At 38.4% G+C, this 20,569-nt stretch overlaps 1 protein-coding gene across 1 annotated transcript in view; it reads right to left on the minus strand.

The window, feature by feature from the left end:
* The window catches only part of MCUB (mitochondrial calcium uniporter dominant negative subunit beta), a 39,332-nt gene that overhangs the window by 861 nt on the left and 17,902 nt on the right, over nucleotides 1-20,569 (minus strand). The window contains exons 2-7 of the mRNA XM_025172689.2: nucleotides 6,848-6,923; nucleotides 5,762-5,932; nucleotides 3,174-3,278; nucleotides 2,545-2,705; nucleotides 1,922-2,125; nucleotides 827-943 (exon numbers count right to left, since the gene is read on the minus strand). Coding sequence (XP_025028457.2) covers nucleotides 827-943; nucleotides 1,922-2,125; nucleotides 2,545-2,705; nucleotides 3,174-3,278; nucleotides 5,762-5,932; nucleotides 6,848-6,923 — 834 coding nt within the window. The remainder of the gene's footprint in view (nucleotides 1-826; nucleotides 944-1,921; nucleotides 2,126-2,544; nucleotides 2,706-3,173; nucleotides 3,279-5,761; nucleotides 5,933-6,847; nucleotides 6,924-20,569) is intronic.

The raw sequence follows: 20,569 nt of genomic DNA on the forward strand, positions 1-20,569 counted from the left end.
AAGGAAAAGATTATCCAAAGACATCTTAGCATATACACTGAATGAATGTGCTAAGCTCAGAGAGCAACAGAAGCTGTGCATTTGTGATTATGTTGCATTAAATCTACAGTTGTTTGGCAGGTGAATGTACTATGTAGCATGCCATTAGTATTCTTCCTGGCTGAGAAAGGTATCTTGACCACAGTTACTGGCAGCAGAATTAGTTTGGGCAAGACAGACTCAATGCTTTGGCTAGATTACCATTCCTGTGTTAAGTGATTGTGGACTAGAAGTAGTTGCTCTATGATTTGGCCCAAACTGTATTGTGCAGTTAACATATTCTGAACAAACGTGATAGTTGGATACTCTCCAAGTCATCCTTCATCAATTGGAAGATCTGAGTAAATTGGCAGGTTCAGTTTATTTTGTTTAAAACCTACTAAAGCTAACATATTAGCTTTTGCAGGCAGCAAAGCAGATAATCTGGAAGATTTCCATCTCTTCCCCTACACACTATTTGCAGATGCTATAACAGATGGAATTGGAAGAAGTCCCACAATGTAACATGACTCCTTTCCTTTCCTCTCAAGGACTGTGAATATGCATTTAAAGCATACGTTTCAGACATTAAGACTGAACAGTTTTCTGTGCACAAGAAAAGGAGGTAACGCTTGCAGTCATGGCTGCAAATAATTGAGTTTCAAAACGCACTGAAGCCCCTTTCAGTGACCCCTTGTGCAACCAATATCATGTATCCTATCTTATTGTTGTGAGCCAGATACGTGCTCTAAGATGAGAGGCCATACAAATCAGATAGACAGACAGACAGACAGATTTATGCAATTACCTCTGCCAGATCCTCTTTTAGCTTGTTATACTGAACCACATTGAAGTTCTGGCTTTTGGATTTCTGGTGAAAATAGTGGAGGAATTGCCTGTCTTGAGCATCTGGATAAATATAATCCTCAATATGACAAAGAAAAAAAAACAATCCAGTAAGTCTAAATATCAATCAACCGATACAGAAAGCCTCCCCTGGCCTAAACATGGAAGTCTGCAAAATACAAATTTCTATTTCAAGCTCAGTCCTCCTTTTAAAATGAAGCAAATGGAGCATTATGTGGATTTTTAGATTCCATTAAACCAGGTTGTTTTAACTATGATGTACTAAAATTCTAATTGCACTCAATAAAGCTACAAGCTTGGCCATACAAAGTGTTTTGGAACAGAACCTTTAGCTCATGGGATACTACTTCAACAATATAATCTCAAATACAAAGATCTCACATTTCTAGAAAGGTACTATTAAGGATTGATTTCCATGATCAGGTTTCTGTAGAAATAATAATGCTCATTTATAATTAACACCTCTACTAATATTAGATTATTATTATTAATAATATAATATAATATTAATATATTATATATTATAATATAATAATAATAGAAAAATACTTTCAGGATATGGCAATGTGATTACCACAGGGGAAATTCTTCTAGCAATTTTTACATGAAGAGAAATGGGAAGAGTGGTCCCAGGATCTCTCTTTGATATATTTTTCTTTAAAGCTTTAGAATCCCCAGATAATTGAATAAGGAGGACTGATCTGCCTTTCTATTATTCTAAAGACTGTTAATTTAAAAAATAGATAATCTGTTCCTGCACTGCATGCACAAGATACATAGACTGTATTAATTTTGTAGGTGCTATCTTGTAAATATAATGAACAGCAAATATAAACCTGAAGCATTTGAGACTTTACTAATCAACCAAACTCTCTGAACAACTTGCAGAACTTTTGAAAGCAGACATCCTACAACCTAGCTCTCAGAGTAAAAGTTAATATCTTAATACTTCAAAGGCTTGCACATGTATGCTTCAAATTTCAAGCAGTCAGAACTGATTTTTTGTGTGTATATATTACCCTAACAGATTACTTACCTGCTTAGTAAGTACAAAGTAAGCATAGAATGCCATGGCACTTCCATAGGTGATAAAGTAAGTAACAGGTTCCATAATATCCCATGAGTAGACCCACCAGGTTAGCCAAGCCAGAGCTCCACCCTGAGTAGACATTAAGGCTAAACCAATCCAGAGAAGGCGAGAAGTCTTCGCATCAGTATCTGCTGCAATTCTAGCCTTCATCTAGGAACAAAACAGCCATGTTATGCCCCAAAGGGTTCAGTTATACTCCTCTCCCACTTGTCATGTAGTATTTAGAACTGCATTTGCAAATTTATACTTCCATATGGAATTTGGAGTTCATCCAAACACATTCTAATAGTTTCTTGAGCATAAAGCTTCCTTTATAAATTCAGTCCTAACACCAATGGTTACTGCTTTCAAGGAAGACATTTCAGAATATGACCTGTGATACATCTTTCGATTTTTTAGACTCTCCCAGATAGTCTTCCAACCGTTTTTTCAGAATAATGTTGTTCTCTGTAGATCTCACTTAGAAAAATGCAGCTATTCAGGTCTAGTTTTTCATCTCATATAACAGATTCAAGATTTAGCTTGCAGGTTATCAATTTCCATATGAATTTATTAAGAATTTTCCAAACCTGTTCTAAAGGGAGCAGTTCTTCTTTCAAAAGTTCCATTTTTTGCAGTAGCTCTCTCTCTTTGCTTGTCTGGTGCTCTTCTAAATGAAGTGCTACAAATAACTTATGGACTGTTGACTTGATGTCATCTATCTCTGTGGCATGCTCTGTGCTCATTTTATCTGAAAGAAGAGTGAAGCCTGTGTCATTACAATTACTTATAACCATCCACACTCTCAAAAGGTATGCAGGGGACTTTCTCCAGAAACAGACTGTCCAAACTTCATGCTATTTCTCCTGCTACTACTGGTTGGACTAAACACATGTATACAATTTGATTTGAATAATTTATTTAAAAGGCAGAAGTTAAAAGCTTTTATGGTGAAAGTAAAAAATATCACTATGGTTTATTAAAGCACAAGTAATTTCAAAGTTTAAATGCTTATGAAAAGATTCAAACTAAGCAAACATTTGAGGATTTAAGGCTGCAATCCTATACAATTTCACTCTCAAGTAAAGTCCCACTAAACTCAGTGGAATTAATTTCTGAGCAGACATGCACACTTAGTTTTCACTGGATTTTAATTTTAAACAGTTTGGTAATCATTAAAGATTCCAGACCATTTCAGGATGGCCATGAAGTTAAGTACCTTTCAGTGGTGTACGCACACTATATTCTGCATGATTGACAATGAGTTTAAAATCATTCATTAACAGAACTTCCATCAATGCTGAATTTGAAATCTTGCTGCCATCTGCAGGAGAGAGAAGGCATTTCAGGGAAAGTAATAAAAGCCTACACAGATTTCTTTTAAAATATATTGCCATGCTGATTGCAGTCTGTTCTAAGCAAAACTTCCCTACAGCAATGTTTACTGGAGTAAGTGGTTTTTATGCCAGTCCTATGACCAGTGAAATCCATAACCTGACTATACATGGATAAGGTGAGCTTTTCTTCCAAAACCAATAGCATTCCTCTTATTCTGTGCATTGGCTTCACAGAATAAGAGGAATGAGTTGAACTTTGTGTCCGGTATGTCATCATCTATTTTTGCTCCTCCACTCCGGGCTACTACCTACATTAAATAAATTAAGACAGCTAACTACTTTCAAGCAAATGTCAATTCAGTACAAGATTTGGAAAGTTTTGACCCTCAGAATAAATTCAGAAATCTTAGAGAACATCTTTTCTATAGATTATTTCTGACCCAGCCCTCTAGAAAAGTCACATTTTTTTCCTCAGGGTATACCTAAGAAGTAGAGTTTATAGGGTTTGATTCTTGACCAATAAAGCTTTGAACTATCAACTTGCATGTTAGCTTGAAAGTTGGCCTATCCTAATTGACTGTTAATGCTCTTTTAAATTGCTATTTAATTAAGGTGTTTAACATTGCTTCTGTGAAAGAGTCTCATCAGCCTGTCCTTGTGAACTCCTTACATCCAACCTTACATTTACAGATACTGCAGTTAAAAGTCTCAAAATGAAATCAAAGAAGAAACACCCCAACATATTGTACATCCATCTTGGAAATATTAACTTCAGTGGATGTTAAAGAATTGAAAACTGGTTAAGGGAGAAAGCCCAACAATAGATGGGCTCTTTCAGAAAGACTTGAAGAAATATTTAAAACAGCAAACAAAAAAGATAACCCACAGAATGTTTATGCATTCAGATCTTCCTTGCTTACTAGTGTCATAGAAATAATGTTGAACCTGGATATGGATATTGAACTTCACCCAACATTGTAAATATAGGAAACTTACAAAATTAGACTAATTGTCCATCTGGACCAGTTTTCCTTACTCTTGAGTTTCTCAGTGCAAGTGTCTCTCTATTAGGAGTCCTTTCCCGATCACTTGCAATTTGATCTTTTAATTGGAGATATCTGACATTGTATGTGAAACACATGCAAAACAGTTCATGGAATATGCTTGGAATAAAAGTAATATGGAAAATGCTTGGAATAAAAGGGCCCCAACTGACATGTTCTGAACTGATGATATCCCAGTTGCACAAAACTTGAATCTTCCCCCACTGGGGCTGTGGTCTGCTGTCTAGAACTGCTTTCATACATATAAAGCAGCATGTGATGTCTGTAATCCAAGAACCAAGGACCATCAGAGGGAGACTATGGAGAAAGACGACGGTTGTATTGAATCACGGTTGTGATTCAAGTAGTACAGTCCTGAGAGCTCCCAGTGTGCATCACTCAAATGATATGAGCCAACAAATCAAGCCAGCATGATTCAGGTGAGTCAGTGATTCTGAGTACACCCAAGCAGTTAATGTTTGAGGTCTTGCCTTTTATCAGCTATACGTGAGTAGTGGATGCCAGTGGACTGGAAGGTGAGATAAGAGGCTAGTCCTCACCCCCACTCTAGCAGAAGTCAGGACATTGCATCAAGGGAAGCTTTCCTTTGAAGAAGAAAAGTTGCTCTATAAAGTCCACATCTAAGCATGTGCAGTGGCTTGTCAACATGTCACCTACCCTGGAGAACATTTTCTTGTTCAGGATGCTGGTTGATGGGCAAGAGACATACCACTGTGTCTAAAAGCCTAGTTAGCCTGAGTCCTGGCTGCTTAAAATAGGAGATCCATGTTCTCCCTTTCTTCTGGCTTACTTGAATAGTTCAGAATTTCATCTAGAAATCTCTCTACCAGAGGAGACTGTCATTGCTCATGATGTTCACCCTGGGTAATACAGTCTAGCAAGCACAAAAGCTTGCTTGCCACCCATTGGTCTCAGCGCACAACTTCAATGTGACAGTGGTCTGCCCAATCTCTACTATCTCTGCTATGAACTCTGCTTAAGCTCTTCAGGATAAATTGCTGATGTTCTTATTTAAATGAATTTTCCTTCCTAACAAATGTTTTGAAATAAATATTATAAGTGGTCCCTTATTATATCTACAGCATTCAAAGTTAAGAAAGTAAACTGTTCATCCAACATTACTAACAGCACATGTTCCTGACTATGAGTTTTTTCCCTTGTAAATTTCTTTCCATTGCCTCATTCAGAGCTCCCACTTACTTCTTGCTGCTGAAAGGATGAAAAATTGAAAGAAAGTGAAGGAAAAAAGCAGTAACAGTGAGGGTTGACGCAGATAGATTTTAGTGGGTGTCCTGCCAGGATGTAACCGTGGCACATTTTGAACATTAAGAATGTGTCTTAGACTTTGCAATACCTGTAAAGAGCTGGAACAACCTTGATTTTCAAGGTGATACCAGCATTAGTACCTGCTGTGAAGACTTCTACCTTTTCAATTGCATTATCTTCTCTCTTTATGTCCCGTAAGAAGGTGCCCACAGTTGTTAGCATTGGCTTGACAGTAAACTGGCAACGTTCTTTTCTTGAAGGTAACGTAAGTGTTATCACAGGCAGACCATGTTTATAATGAACAGTTACTTCTGCAAAAAGAAAACAGAAGGGAGAAAGATAAGTATGTGTATGTATGTATGTATGTATGTATGTATGTATATGTGTGGTGTACATATGCAAACACATGCACATACTCCTGTATATCAAGTTTTTTTAAAAAGTCAAGAGTTAAGGCTTATTTTGGGGAAATTGTGAACTTCAGCACATCTTCCTGTGTGCCACTGATAAATTATCTATGAACTCTTCAGTGAAAGAGTAATGTCTAATAATTTAAGACTTAAATTGAGCTTAATTCCTGGTGACTACATTATGTGTCAAGTAGTTTTCTTGGCAACAATATGGAAATGTCTTGCTAGTGCTTTCTTCCACAATATTTTTTCAACTTCCCAGTCTATCTTACAGCCAGGTAGTCTTCCATCCAAGTACTAAACAAATCTTTCTTTCAGCTAAGTGTTGCCATATGACATGGATGTGGGCACAAGTAATGACATCATTCTGGAAGCAGACAGATCCAAATTACAGGATACAGAACATGAATGTTCAAGCTGTACTCCACAGGTGTTTGCAGGAAAGAGATATCTGTGGAAGGGGAGGAGGCTGAATTTTACCCTAGCTAGAACTTATGCTGGATTTAGGCTTTCATGCTAGGGTACAATGCACTCTATACAGACCTATGATTTAAAGGAGGCAGAACCTGCCAGACTTTTAAACTATCAGCCTCAAGGCAGTATTAGTTTTTGCCTTTTGCCTTTAGATATGAGCCTCTCATGAAAGATGAGGAGGGCAGAAGAATGTTATTCCATAAAGCAGTAATTATTTCAGAGCCAACATAAAACCTGCTGGATTCAAACTGCCTAAAATAAAACAGGAATATTTGGGGGTATGCACCTTGAAATTTGTACTATTGGGATATTTGATATGAAAATAACAGTTAGAAACCATACCATCAGGTGGCACTAGAGTGCTATAGAGGGCTCTTCCGTGGTGCCTCAAATTTCCAGTTTGTCTCACACACAGCATCTGGCAAAGAAGATTGATTCAGATATCAAGACGTTCACCTGAATACCTTCCCAATCAATTCTGTTTTCTCTCATGGAACCCACTGTATGGTTCAGAAGACCAGATATTTGTTGAAGATTCCCATTTTAGAACTAAGTTTGATAAAGGAAAGGGGGTTATTGTGGCGGTGTTGTAATCAGCCATGCTACAAATCTCTTGAGAGCCAAAGGTCTTGTGCCACATTTACCCATTAAACTGCAAAGATTTCTGAGAAGTAATATAAAAGAAACCAATCTAGGCAGCGATATGCAAAATATGACATTAAATTATAATGGGAAAGTTTTTACAGAACATGTAAATCTCACCTAGCAACAAAAGGGATTTAAATTCATAAACAAAGGCACCCAGTATAAACTGTGAAGATGAAAACAATGACAAAATGTGCATTATGATGTCAGAACACACTTCACCATTCACCCCCCACCCTGTTGATAAATAGGATACATGATGTTAACAGCAAATCTTAGACATTAAAAAGAAAAAAAAATCAAGGCCTACCTATGAAAAATTATTGCTCAAGTTGGATCTGTATTGGACTTCTGTGCCAATGCTCAGAAAGGCTGATGAGAGTTGTAGCCCAACACACCTTCAGTGACTAAGGTAGGAAAGACTACTGCATGCCTGGAATACTCATGTTAATCAAGTAAAAATCTGAAATAAGCTTTTGGAAAACAACTGCACTACAGTAGAACTGCAGCTCCATATTCTCAGGCAACAGCTTTTTTCATAGAAAGACGCTTTGGGAGGAATTCATTTTGAGTGTAACGAGGCAAATGAGTTGAATGTCCCTCAGCTTTTTTTCTTTTCACTGAATGCACATTCACAGAATCATAGAGTTGGAAGGCATCTTAGAAATTCTATGAATATGCATTCAATGAGAAGAAAAATAGCTGAGGGGCATTCAAGTCCCTGCTCAGTATAAGAACCAATAGACTGCCTCTGATAGATGACCATCCAGCCTCTGGTTGAAGACCTCTAAAGGAAGAGGACTCAACACCTTCATGTGGCAGTCTGTTGCTGCAGAATCTGTAGTGTGACATTTATTTTAAAATTGCTGAGCACAGTGTTTCTCAACCTTGTCAAGTTTAAGGTGTGGACTTCAACCCCCAGAATTCCACAGCCAGCATGGTGGCTGAGGAATTCTGGAAGTTGAAGTCCACACATCTTAAAGTCCACACATCTTAAAGGTGAAGTCCACATATCTTCTCAAGGCAGAGAAACACTGGCTTAGGGAATGATAGCAATTAATAGGCTTCTCTTTGTTGCATTAAAGATCATTGTACGCTTACAGCTGGCTTGGAACTCAGGCCCATCCTGCACAGTAACACTATATAGGTCTACGGTTCCAGGCCACTCCACTACCATCTCCTTTACCATCTCTCTGAAAACCTCTCCCCAGTTCAGTCAACATACTTCAGTGGTCTTCAAAAATTTAATATACTGCTCTGCACTAGCAAAAATCTACTCACCACACAGGCCACAGCAAGTGTGGCACCACAAACTTTGAAACTCGAAAGAGAGATAGCGATAATCAAACTGCTCTCCAGCTCCAACTTAGGAAGAAGGGTTCCCAACTTTGGCACTCTCTTACACATACACACATATTCTACAGAGATTAAGGATGTGAGAGAAAGCACTGCCTAAAGATTTGCCCTCTAGAAAAAAGAAGAGGAGGCATGACAAACAGGAGTGGTCATGATTACTATTCTTCCTTGGCTGAGCCCATGGATGAATGAAGTTTCTTCAGTATCTATGAAATAAAAAGCCTCTGAATGATCTGTTCTGCGCATCTGATGAGAAGGATGACAACAGGAGCCTGCATAAATGAAAGGACAAAATTCTTGCGCACAACTTAAAACAGAAGCTTACTACTCAGGTTTTTTTTTTAAAGCAGCTAAACTCTCCACAGCAAAACAAACTAAGTTCACCTTTTTCCTGATTTTCTTGATTTTAGTAGCAAAAAATCAGAAGCCTGACAGGACCTTTTCCAACAAGTTTTATTAAAAAATATACACTTTCATGAGCTGCAGCTCACTTCATCTGACATTCACTTATGCCTTTTAATTAAAAAAAAAATAATTGGAAAAGATGTTACCAGACTCCTGATTTTTTGCCATCATAGACTAACACAGTTCTCTTCCTACAATGTCTTATTTTAGTGGGAACTTATATTTTCTGCTTTTGAGTCAATATCCAATTTCCTGGGTTGACAGTATCTTGCTGTCAAATTCTAGTACAGGTTTATTTCATTTCATGCTCAAGTTTTAGCATATTTTCAACCAATACTCTGTTTTCTAAGTAAGGAATGTAATAAGCTCATTTGCTTTATGTAATTCCCATTTGTTTTAAACAACTGACCAGGGTTAAACTTATCTATTGCTTGTGAAGTAACTATTGTGCATAAACATATATACCACAATTCCTTATTCATCATTTTGAATTTGATTTATAACCACCAGCCTCAAAGAAAAAGCACAGCATTTGAAAGGTTGTTTTGAATGCTAGCATGGAATCCAAACAAGAAACTCTGTTTTATAAACTTATACAGTACCATCCCAACTACTGTTAATGGAAAATGCTATTTGGAATATAAGAGATCTGCAGCTTTGCAGAGGGTTGGAATAACTGGTGAACAGTGTCAGTGCCTGTTTTGTACAACTATATCTAATATACTGCTTTATTCTATGTGCTAATTGTAATGTTTCCCATAAGACACACAGTAAAGATTAAGTAAAGATGAAAATTGAAATATTTATTGTTTTCTTTAGAGGGTTTTTACCGGCTCAATTTTACACCAACTTTTCTATTGCTCACACTTGCATAGATGTCTGCACAAACACACACACTTGCCAGAAGGCTCACCAGCTTTAAAAATGCAGGAAGGAAAAGAAATGTATTTTAATTAACAGCCTGTAAAATAAGGTACTCACATTAATTGATCCCACCTGCATATAGTAACCATTCCTTCACACAGAGAAACTATTTTTACATACAGATTTACACACCTATTCCCGACTTTCTACGTATACAAAGGCAGGCAGGTGAGAGATTGGGAAAGGGATGGAACGATTGGACAGGGATGAAAAGAAAAATGGGAAGACCTGTTTAGGGATTACAAAAAGGGTTAAATTTATGGAGTCCTTGGTGCTCTCTGAATTTGGTTGTTTGCAGACATTTCATTACCCAACTAGATAACATCATCAGTGCTAGTGAGTGTGGGGTTTGCTCCCTGTTTATATACAGTAGCTTGCCCTGCCAGTGTTGGTGGAGGTGTGGTTTTCTCTTTGGTAGTTCCTTGATTAGGGTATTGCTTTCTGCTAGTTTGTCTGGTGTTAATCCCTGCTTATCTAAGTGTAGGCTGCTGGACAGGATGCATTCTGGTCTTTTTTTTTTTCCTTCTTAGCTTTTTTATTGTCTCTTTTGAATGGTGTGTAAATGTGGTTTATCTCTATGCGTCTATTGATGGCTGATTTGTCTGAATGCCAAGCTTCCAGGAATTCCCTAGCATTTTTGGATTTAGCTTGGTCTAGGATGCTGACAGTTTCCCAGATGAAACTATGGTTGAGTCTTTCCATGTATTGTGAGATTAAGGAGTTTTTGTGTCTTCTGACTGCTATTGGTATTCATGGATGTGCTCTGCTAGTCTTCTGCCTGTCTGTCCTATATAGTGGCTGTTACAGTCCTTACACTGTATGTTGTAGATGACTCCTGTTTTTTCTTCTTGGGCTACTGAGTCTTTTGGTTTACTTAGGATGTTTTGGAGGGCTTTCGTTGGTTTGTGTGCTACGGTAATGCTGTGTGGTTGTAATAGTCTGCTGGTTGTTTCTGAGACGTTTCTGATGTATGGTAGCGTTATCCTTTTCATAGCTTGTGTTGTGCTGTAGTGGGTTGAGTGGTCAGGCACTTTTTGATAAAGTTGCATGGGTATCCATTTTGTTGGAAGATGTTGTATAGGCGATCTGATTCCTTTTTCTGCTGTTCTGGGTTGCTGCAATGTGTTAGTGCTTGCCTGAATAACAGCTCCTCTTGTGGGTGTTACTTTGGTAATGGAACACTTGGTTAGCGTGGGTTGTTTTTTGATAGTGTACATTGAATTTACCAGGCAATCAGATTCTCTAATCTTCAAATAACCCACTCTTTGCAGCAGCTAGATTTCCATTCTTTTGCACCTCTTGCAAATCCTTTTTTAACATCTTCTATTCTTACCAACAAATTAGCTCTTTCAATTCTCTGGTAATTATGGTAGATCACAGTCCCAGGATAACCCAAGATCTGTCAATTCCCGACTGAATGAGGACAAAGATTTCCAGCAAAATTAGCTGGGGAATATGCATGGAGTGAATTGAATTCTCCATCTCCAATTTCGTTTTAGTTGTCTACATGGCACAGGAAGGGTTTTACTTCTAATCACAAAAAGCCACTGTAGTGGGAAAAAAAACCAGTTTTTTTTGGGGGGGGGGCAAAGCAAGCATGAAAATTGTGCCACATGAGCAACTTCCTCCCACGCAACCTTGATTCCACATCAGATATCTAAAGTTTACTTTTTGATTTACCCCCACCATATTTCATTTGGTCCATATTGCAACCAATGATTAGCATTCTACATTTCATGCTGAGATTATTAGCATAATCCTTTTATGACTCAGGAAATGAAAACAATCAGAGCATTACCACTTAATTAAATTTCACGGCTGCTGACCTACCTTCAGCACTGCAAATTCAATACTTTTTAAAAATCAACTGGTTGTTCTGGCAGTAATACCACAAATACAGGATTCTATCAGCAGTAAAATTTATGAGCAGAATGAAAAGCCAAGCACAACCCCAGGGTAAAGGTTCCTTCAAATGTTCAGATAATGTGATTTAATTATGACAGAACTTTGACCTCAAAGCTACCATTGCTTTAAGTGGTTCACTACCCCCTACTCTACTCATTCACTGAGATACATTGATATCCAAATTTGATTTTAAACATAAAAATTGGAGTTGATTGCCTCCCAAGGGGGAGGCAATGTAATTTTATAGCATGAATATTTTAATCGTGGGGAATAAAAAAATGTTTGCACTAAATATCAAGGTTCCTCAGAGATCACAAGAAGCCTGATCACTTCCAGCTGTTGTGGCTCCTAGCTATAATAAAAATTTAAAATGACATATATAAACCTCAGTGAGTCAAAATCTGAATATTTAAAAAACAAACTAGTGCTGGAATTTGAAGCCCCCTTTAAAATCAAGGTCCAACCAAAACATCTGTCCTGTGCCTGTGATGGAATGTGAGGATGACCTTGGAAGACCGAGGGGAGGGGGAGGGGAGTGATATTGTCTAAGGAACAACCAGATAAAATGCAAGGTTTTTCAGATGTGGTTTGCCATTGCCTCCTTCCTAGGGCTGAGAGAAAGTGACTGGCCCAAGGTCACCCAGCCAGCTTTCATACCTAAGATGGGACTAGAACTCATGATCTCCCAGTTTCTAGCCTGATGCCTTAGCCACTACACCCAACTGGATTTCAAATGACACTGACAAGGAATCTAATAACAGAACTAAATCCTAATGCCATTACACACCATCTTATATTACCAATAGCATTAAGGAACCCAGGAAGTTCAGGATCATCCTGAGGACAGATCCCATGGCTGCACTACACAAGGAGGTCCCATGAAAAGGTATCTGTATTTCGCCACTGTCCACTTTCCTGCATGCAGCAACTGACAGTCCCTGAATGCTTTGAATAAATATGACTTGAATAAAGGGCAGAATTTGGAAAAAAGCATGAAAGGTAGATTACTTTTCTAAGTGGCTGTCCAAGATAAAAACAAACAGCTAAAATCATTGAGGATTTCTGCTTCAACAAGCCATATTCAAATTCCCAGTGTGACATGTACTAGCAAATGAAAAATTACTGCTTTCTGTTTTGTTCAAAATGAAACAGAACTTTGCTGAAAGATACACTATGGCAAACATGAATTAGTAGATAATAAATAAAAGAATATACTAAAACTAGCCTGTGGATGAAGAAAGAAATATCGCATTACAAAAAAGAATAAAATTAAAATATAGGAATTTTCAAAGGACTACAGTATCGAATACCGTAAAGAGGTTTTCAAGTGTTCATTGTTGAAATAAAGAATTTCAATGTGATTACCATAATTAATTGGATTAAATAAGTATAATCTGGAAGATTATATTTCACGCCCTAATGTGTATACACATCCACTTAAATTACTGCTTCCATAGAAATAACAGTCTTTTTTGTAACATTGTGGTACCTTAAATACTTTAAAAACCTTATTGATCATATAAATATGGATGGGTGTCCAGCAGTCCCCAAGTCCCCTTTTTGTGGCCCCTGGATTCCTCTTTGATCATGGTTGCTGAAAACGGAAGACATGTTTTGGTGGGAAACAGATGAAAACAGTATTGTATGCCTAAAATAAGCGTTTATGAGGCTTAAAATGCCACAGGATTCTTTGCTACAATTCCAGTGAAAATGACAATAACATATCTACACAGAGCTGGGCTGTTCATGATTTGCTGCTGAGTTATAGCAGAAAGCAAATAAATGGTGCTGATTAGTATATTAATTGTAGACCGTTTTCATATTTATCAAATAAAGTTCTGGGCGATCCTCTCTTCTTCTGAATACAACTTAGTACAGTACTCCCTTATTATTCAACAGCTAAACAAAGAGAAACAGTAATTCTACTTTAGATTCTCAACACACGAGGAACAAGGTCTGAATTTGTTAAGTTACTGGTATAACCTCTATGCATACTACTACTAAATTGGGATGCACATTTTGGTAGCCAAGGACCACACTCAGTCTTTGAGTGGTGTGCCTAGAGCCATGCTCCAAAAAGGGAAGAATAGACCAGGAGAGAAAAAAAATAAATTTCATTTCAATTACATTTACTCAAAATTAAATATAATTGAAATTATTACTTTCCAGTCGTACGTTTAATAACGTTTCCACTACTGGAGATATGTGTGGGCCACACAAAATGCTTTCAGGGCCATATGCTTCTGGTTTGTATTAGCTACTGCCAGGCATGAAAGCAATTTAATTTTCCAAGTGTCTGTTACTTTGAAACCTCACTGGCTATTGCTAATACAGCGTTCTACTTCTTCGAGAAAATAAGATACAGATGATTGCTGGTGTGGGTCTTCCAGGCTGTGTGGCCGTGTTCTGGAAGTTTTGTTTCCTAACGTTTCGCCAGCACCTGTGACCGGCATCTTCAGAGTGCAGGAGCACAGACAGGAGCAGTTCTCTCTGTGCCCAGGGTGATGTGACCCTTTTGTGGGTATTTATAGAGATCTGAGGGGGGGGGGGGAAGGGGGGGATTGGGGGTGTGTGGAGGGAGGTTGGGTTACTGAGTGGCTGCTTATTTTGGTGTCAGCATCTGTGTGTATCTTCCTGGGGATTAGGCAGGGATTTTTCTTCTATTGAATTGTTAACGAGGGGCTGCTATGAACTGTTGTGTGAACTGTTCACATGTCCTGGTGGTTGAGCTGAGTTCATTGACCTTTTGCAGGCTGTATTTTTCAGGATTGGTAGCCAGGTTTTGTTGATTTTTAGACTCTCCTCTTTTTTTTATTGAAACTGTACTGGTGTTTGTGAATCTCAATGGCTTCCCGATATAGCCTGGTATAGTGGCTGTTGGTGTTGTCCAGTATCTCTGTGTTTTCAAATAGGATTTTGTGTCCAGTGTGCTTGAGAGCATGTTCAGCTACTGCAGATTTTTCTGGTTGCTGTAGTCTGCAGTGTCTTTCGTGTTCTTTTATCCTGGTATGGATGCTGCGTTTTGTGGTCCCGATGTATACTTGCCCGCAACTGCATGGTATGCGGTATACTCCTGCGGCGGTGAGGGGATCCCTTTTGTCTTTTGCTGATTTTAGCACTTCTTGTACTTTTCTGGTGGGTCTGAAGATTGTTTGGAAATTGTGTTTTTCCATCAGTTTTCCCATGCGGTCTGTGACCCCTTTGATATAGGGTAGAAATACTTTGTTGGTGGGTGGCTGTTTTTCTTCTTCAGTTGCATGTTGTTTTCTTGGTTTGATGGCTCTTTTTATTTCATTCTTGGAGTAGCCATTCGCTTGTAGGACCCAATTAACTTGCTAATCAGCCCCAGCAGCCCCTCGTTAACAATTCAATAGAAGAAAAAACCCTGCCTAATCCCCAGGAAGATACACACAGATGCTGACACCAAAACAAGCAGCCACTCAGAAACCCAACCCCCACACACACACCCCCAATCCCCCCTTCCCCCCCCTCAGATCTCTATAAATACCCACAAAAGGGTCACATCACCCTGGGCACAGAGAGAACTGCTCCTGTCTGTGCTCCTGCACTCTGAAGATGCTGGTCACAGGTACTGGCAAAACGTTAGGAAACAAAACTTCCAGAACATGGCCACACAGCCCAGAAGACCCACACCAGCCATCATATGCCGGCCATGAAAGCCTTCGACAATACATACAAATGATTGTTTATTCTTATGTCTTTTGAGCAGCTCTTCAGTACAATCTTTTAATTTGGAGGGGAAGGAAGCTACCACCACTATAGTTAACAGTTGGAAGAGATAGCATTTGACCGCTTTAAAGATACAAAAGGAAGACAGATAATCTGGAAACTGCTCTTCTGATTTCCTCATTTCTACTAATTGTTCCAATAGGTTTTAATTGAAAAGAACATTAATTAAATGAAACCGAGGAGCCACAAATTAACATAAAATATATGAACATACCTTCCACTTATTGCTAGATAGCCATGTATTTCCCATTCCCATCTAGGTCATACCACATACCACCTACACCCATATTCCATGTCATATTGACTCCTATTCCTTAGGGAGGAAGAATCTTGTTTCCTTTTTTCCCACCAGAAAGGTTTTGCCTGCCAGTGAGTTTCGCACACCAATCAATTACTGTACATATGCTTATTTTAACTGTCTCACACTTTTTCCCACCAAATGTCTATTGAAGGTTGACTGTTACTTCTGTGAATTTACCTACCCCTGCCATAATCACAACAAGGTTATCGCACCAATCAATTATGTCCGCGGCAGGCAAAAACTTTTTGGACCGGAGATTTTAACACTAATGCCAAGCAAACAAGGACAAGAGCCAAGAGGAATGTATTGCTAAAACTATCCAAGAAAGTGAAGAAATGGATTCACTGGGTTCATATATCAGCTAAATTATAATGTGATTTATTTGGTTTTGTGAACTCAGCTACTGTGGCTTGCAAACTAAGGTTTATGATTTAATGCAGCTTATTCAATAAATCATTGTTAAAGCAAGCCATCATTTAGCACAATATGTGAACCAAGCCAGTAACATCCAGAACATACATACTCAGGAATATAAGCAGGCCAAGTAATGAATGCTTAGTCACCTGAAATTCTGAACAAATCCTGAAAAAAAAAGTATTATCTTAACAATATACAAAACATCTTTTCCTCCCTCACAGCAAGCTGACTTTTTTATAGCCTACAACATCTTTCTCTAACACAGCTGTTCGTCAACAACAACAGGACTAGACATAAACTGGAGTCATTAAGAGATGGCTGTAGAAGACAACACAGCTTGGTACCACCTTTTTAACAGACACAAGGAAGGGTATGCAAAAAATTTCAAATTCAAAACACCCACCTCAAATACCAAACACCTACTTCAAGTATGAAATGGGCTGCCTCAATCATCTGGGAGATAATGACTGACCCAACGTAATCCAGCAAACAGTGGCCTTTTCAGTTCCAGTCTACATCAAGGACTTCACTATATCAGCTCCCAGTGTAATATTAACTGTACTATAAGTTTTGTAGCATTCTTTCTTGGGCATGCTCTGAAAAACCAGACCTTTCAAATAGAAGTTTTCCCATCCTTCTTTCAGAATTAACTGAATTCCTTCTAACTTCCAAACTTCTAAGTAAGTGGATTTCTCCTTTCCAGGTTTAAAACAGATAAACTGATTTCCCATCTTTTTTCCGACGACAAACTCCACTAAGAGCTGCAATGCTTTTCTGCATTCCTTGGCAAACCCTGACTAGCTGACTGATCACTGAGCTTCTTTGAATGTGGATCCACATGGATATATCTGGATGCTCTGACATCCACTGAGAACGGGAACAAAGACATTAAGAGTGAAAAAGAGGAAAGAAACCTCAGAAGTAGCTGGAGCAAGAACTGTGAAAAACTGTGAATAGGAATAGGACAGAATAGGACAGATGGCAAGAAGTAGGAAAGATAATGACAGCACAGCCCTTCATTTGCTTGTTCCAACAGTCAATTATAACTTACTTGTGCCTTGTCACTGTGACTCTGCAGCAAATTTGAAGGAGGGTCCCAACACTGCAACAAAGCCACTGGCTGCCATGTGAGGACACAGACTGTGGATTATGTAGCCACAGCTTAGAGAACCAAAAAGTAAAGTGAACATTTCTCATTCAAACAAAGAAAAGTAAGCTAAATATTTAAGGCCACCAATACAGCAAGCAAAATCAGTTTGATGCTTTTTCTGATCTTAGTTAAAAAAAAATTTTTGTTGCATCAGCTTGAATTTTTTTTATAAAATCCCTATGGAAATTAATATGGATTTTGATGCAAGTTTCTCCTAGGAGTATATTTTTCAAACACATTTAGAATAATTTGGTATGTTTCTTTCACTGATATATACATTTTATGCAGAGTTTCCCCTAAGGCACTTGTTTTTGTATGCATCCTTTATTTAAAGAGGCACAAATACTGAAAGAGAACAAATTTCCAGTTGGTCTTAAAATGCTAAGGAAATTAAAATATTCCTAACATTACCCTGTAATACTCCATATTTTGAAAATATAATACAATTCATTCTAACATTAGTTTTTTTATTACAGCACACAATATAGGGAAAAAATTATTACCAGTCAGGGAACAGAATTGCACAGTGCCCACGCAGATAAGATTACATTTTTGCCAATCGAAAAGGAAAATAGGATGATTTACTGCTATTTTCTTGTTCTATAACAGCCTTCCCTCAAATGTTTTTAAAGAACTGCACTTACAGGATGAGTTATGTTCCCACTATACACTGTGATTGATAAAAGATCATGCACAACAAACTTATGTTATATACTGCTCTAGCAAAACAGGAACTAAGACAGAGGTTGAAAGCTACAGACTAAAACAATCAAAACTAATTAAATAATTCAAAGAGATATGCATGCTTAAATTGTGGTTTGGATAAATAAGTAAACCAATAATTGTCCATTATTAATTAAACAAGGGCTGATGAAGAGACAAGATTATTTTGCTGCTCCCTCCCAACATTTTGCAGTACTATCACTTTCTCTGCCAACTAACAGCTCTTGTTTCTGCTTCACTTACCAGCATTTTGTAAAGCTTGCACAAGCAAGCCCATAATCAGCACTTGGCATCTTAAGGACAACAAGAGACCAAGTCCCAGCATGACCCATCAACTACACGCTTCCCCCAGGCTCTCCACGAGGGGCATCTGAAAGCAACTCTTTCCAGTGCAAGCATTCTTAAAATCGTGCATGTGCTGCCCGCACGGGATATTTACGAAGAAACTATCAGAGAAACAATGATGTTATATTATTTCTATGAGTATAGGTAAGCCATTCTAGAAATGCGTACAGGTAAACCTTGCTTAGCAATCACTCTTTCAGTGACTGTTGGAAGTTATGATGGTGCTATACAAGGAGACTTACATCACAGCGTCCCTGCAGTCATGTGATCATGATTTGGGTGCCTGACAACTGGCTTGCACTTATGACTACTGCAGTGTCCCGCAGTCACATAATCACCATTTGCAACCTTCCCTGCCAGCTTCCCACAAGCAAAGTCAATGGGGAAGCTGGCAGGGAAGGTTGCAATTCGCCTCTATAAGTCACTCCCACCGCTTTTTTCCCCAAAGGAGCCTGCTACGGAGTATGAGATCCCAGGGATCTTGTACGCTGTACTACGTGCCGGCCTGAAGCACACCCCCACCCACATGGTGCTGTAGCACCCCTTCCTATGCTTGCCTGTAGTTACGTGATGCCACAGCACTCCCCCCGCTTGGCTGTGCTCCATAGCACTCACCCACCCGCCAGCCTACTTGCGAAGTTCATGGGTTTTGCAACTTCCTGCTGGCTTCCCCATTGACTTTTCTTATTGGAAGCTGGCAGGAAGTCACAAGTCACAGTCATGTGAGGTCCTTGCTTAATGACCCACGATCCTCGCTTAATGACAGCAACAGGACTGCTGTCACTAAGTGAGGCAGTCACATAACATTGTGCTTTATGACTGCATCACTTAGCAACAGAAATTCCAGAACCAATTACCATTGTTAAGTGAGGACTACCTGTAAATGCATATCTGTGTCAATTCCCATATTTAGGTTATAAGGAAGAATCTGGATTTAACTGCTACCAGTCCATGCTAGGTACATAACTCTGTTTAAATGGAATTTAGAAACATATACAGCCATAAAAAGAGCAGACATAGTGCATGAAGTAATTATAATTGGGGCCTAAAAATTCAGGATTACCAGCATGTTTTTTTCAGAGCACAGCTAGCACAGCCAAGCTAGCTCACAGATGCAGTCAACTGCCACCACTAAATTACATTTGTCTGCATGTTTCCCTGTAAAACAGCTATCTGTATCTGACATTTTGTTTTAGCAGCCCAAAGGCAATTTCCACTCATCAGTACATACTTTTTTTCAGTTCAAAACAATTTCTTTATGAATCACTCCAGAATCCTTCAAGCGATCAATGTCAATCAGTCTATTCCATATTTGTTCATTCCAAGCTTTAGTTTTCTTGATACCGATTCTACATTTCTAGGTAACCTGTCTGTAATCTTCCTTTATACCTAGCCCTCTTTCCATTTAATGTAATCTTTTTTCATTTTCAGCAATCTACTAAGCTTTTTGTGTAAGTCACACTGGTTTTTCTGCTGCCTTCTATTTTCCCTACTATTGTAATTGTTTACAATTGTATTTATAGTATCTCTTTGTTTACGAACTTCTACCCATCCTGAGTTACTCCTGTCATGGAATCCTACTTGCCACTGTTCTGATTAAAATCTGATTATTAGAATTTGCTTTTTTGAAATCTGAGATATGTGTTTGAGTACTGTATGCTGTTTTAGCTTCCTTTGAAAGCAACTCTAGCATTACAGTGTTACTTTGCCCGTGTTCCTGGTACTGCTACTGGTTCCAGTCCTCCTTACTGATAAAATCAAGTCAAGAACAGCTGATCTCCCTCTGAAGGAGAATGCCGTCAGCAAGTCAGGAATTTCCTGGAAGGACTGCACTTGGCAGAATTTTTTCCTCAAGACTTATCAGGAGAAAGTTCCCATCACTACGACTACCTGCCTCCTTCAATCGGATGCATGTTTTATGCTAGCCAAATGTTAAAATGTATGATTCATATAATAAAAAATATAAAGAAATATGAAAAAATAATCAGAGGCATTCCATCTAGCTTCACCAGACTGTTGCATTCTGGAATGATTCAATAATAACTTTGGTTGGTATATGTGGATCTACCTCCTACTGGTTTCATTATTTAATTCCAGTTATACATATAAATGGAGCAGGCAAGACTTTGCATTTAGTCCTTTC

The sequence above is a fragment of the Python bivittatus genome, unplaced genomic scaffold (genome assembly GCF_059951505.1).
Source record: "Python bivittatus isolate LINGU-HERP-01145 unplaced genomic scaffold, Pbiv_v1 ctg000070_np1212, whole genome shotgun sequence".
Classification (NCBI taxonomy): domain Eukaryota; kingdom Metazoa; phylum Chordata; class Lepidosauria; order Squamata; family Pythonidae; genus Python; species Python bivittatus.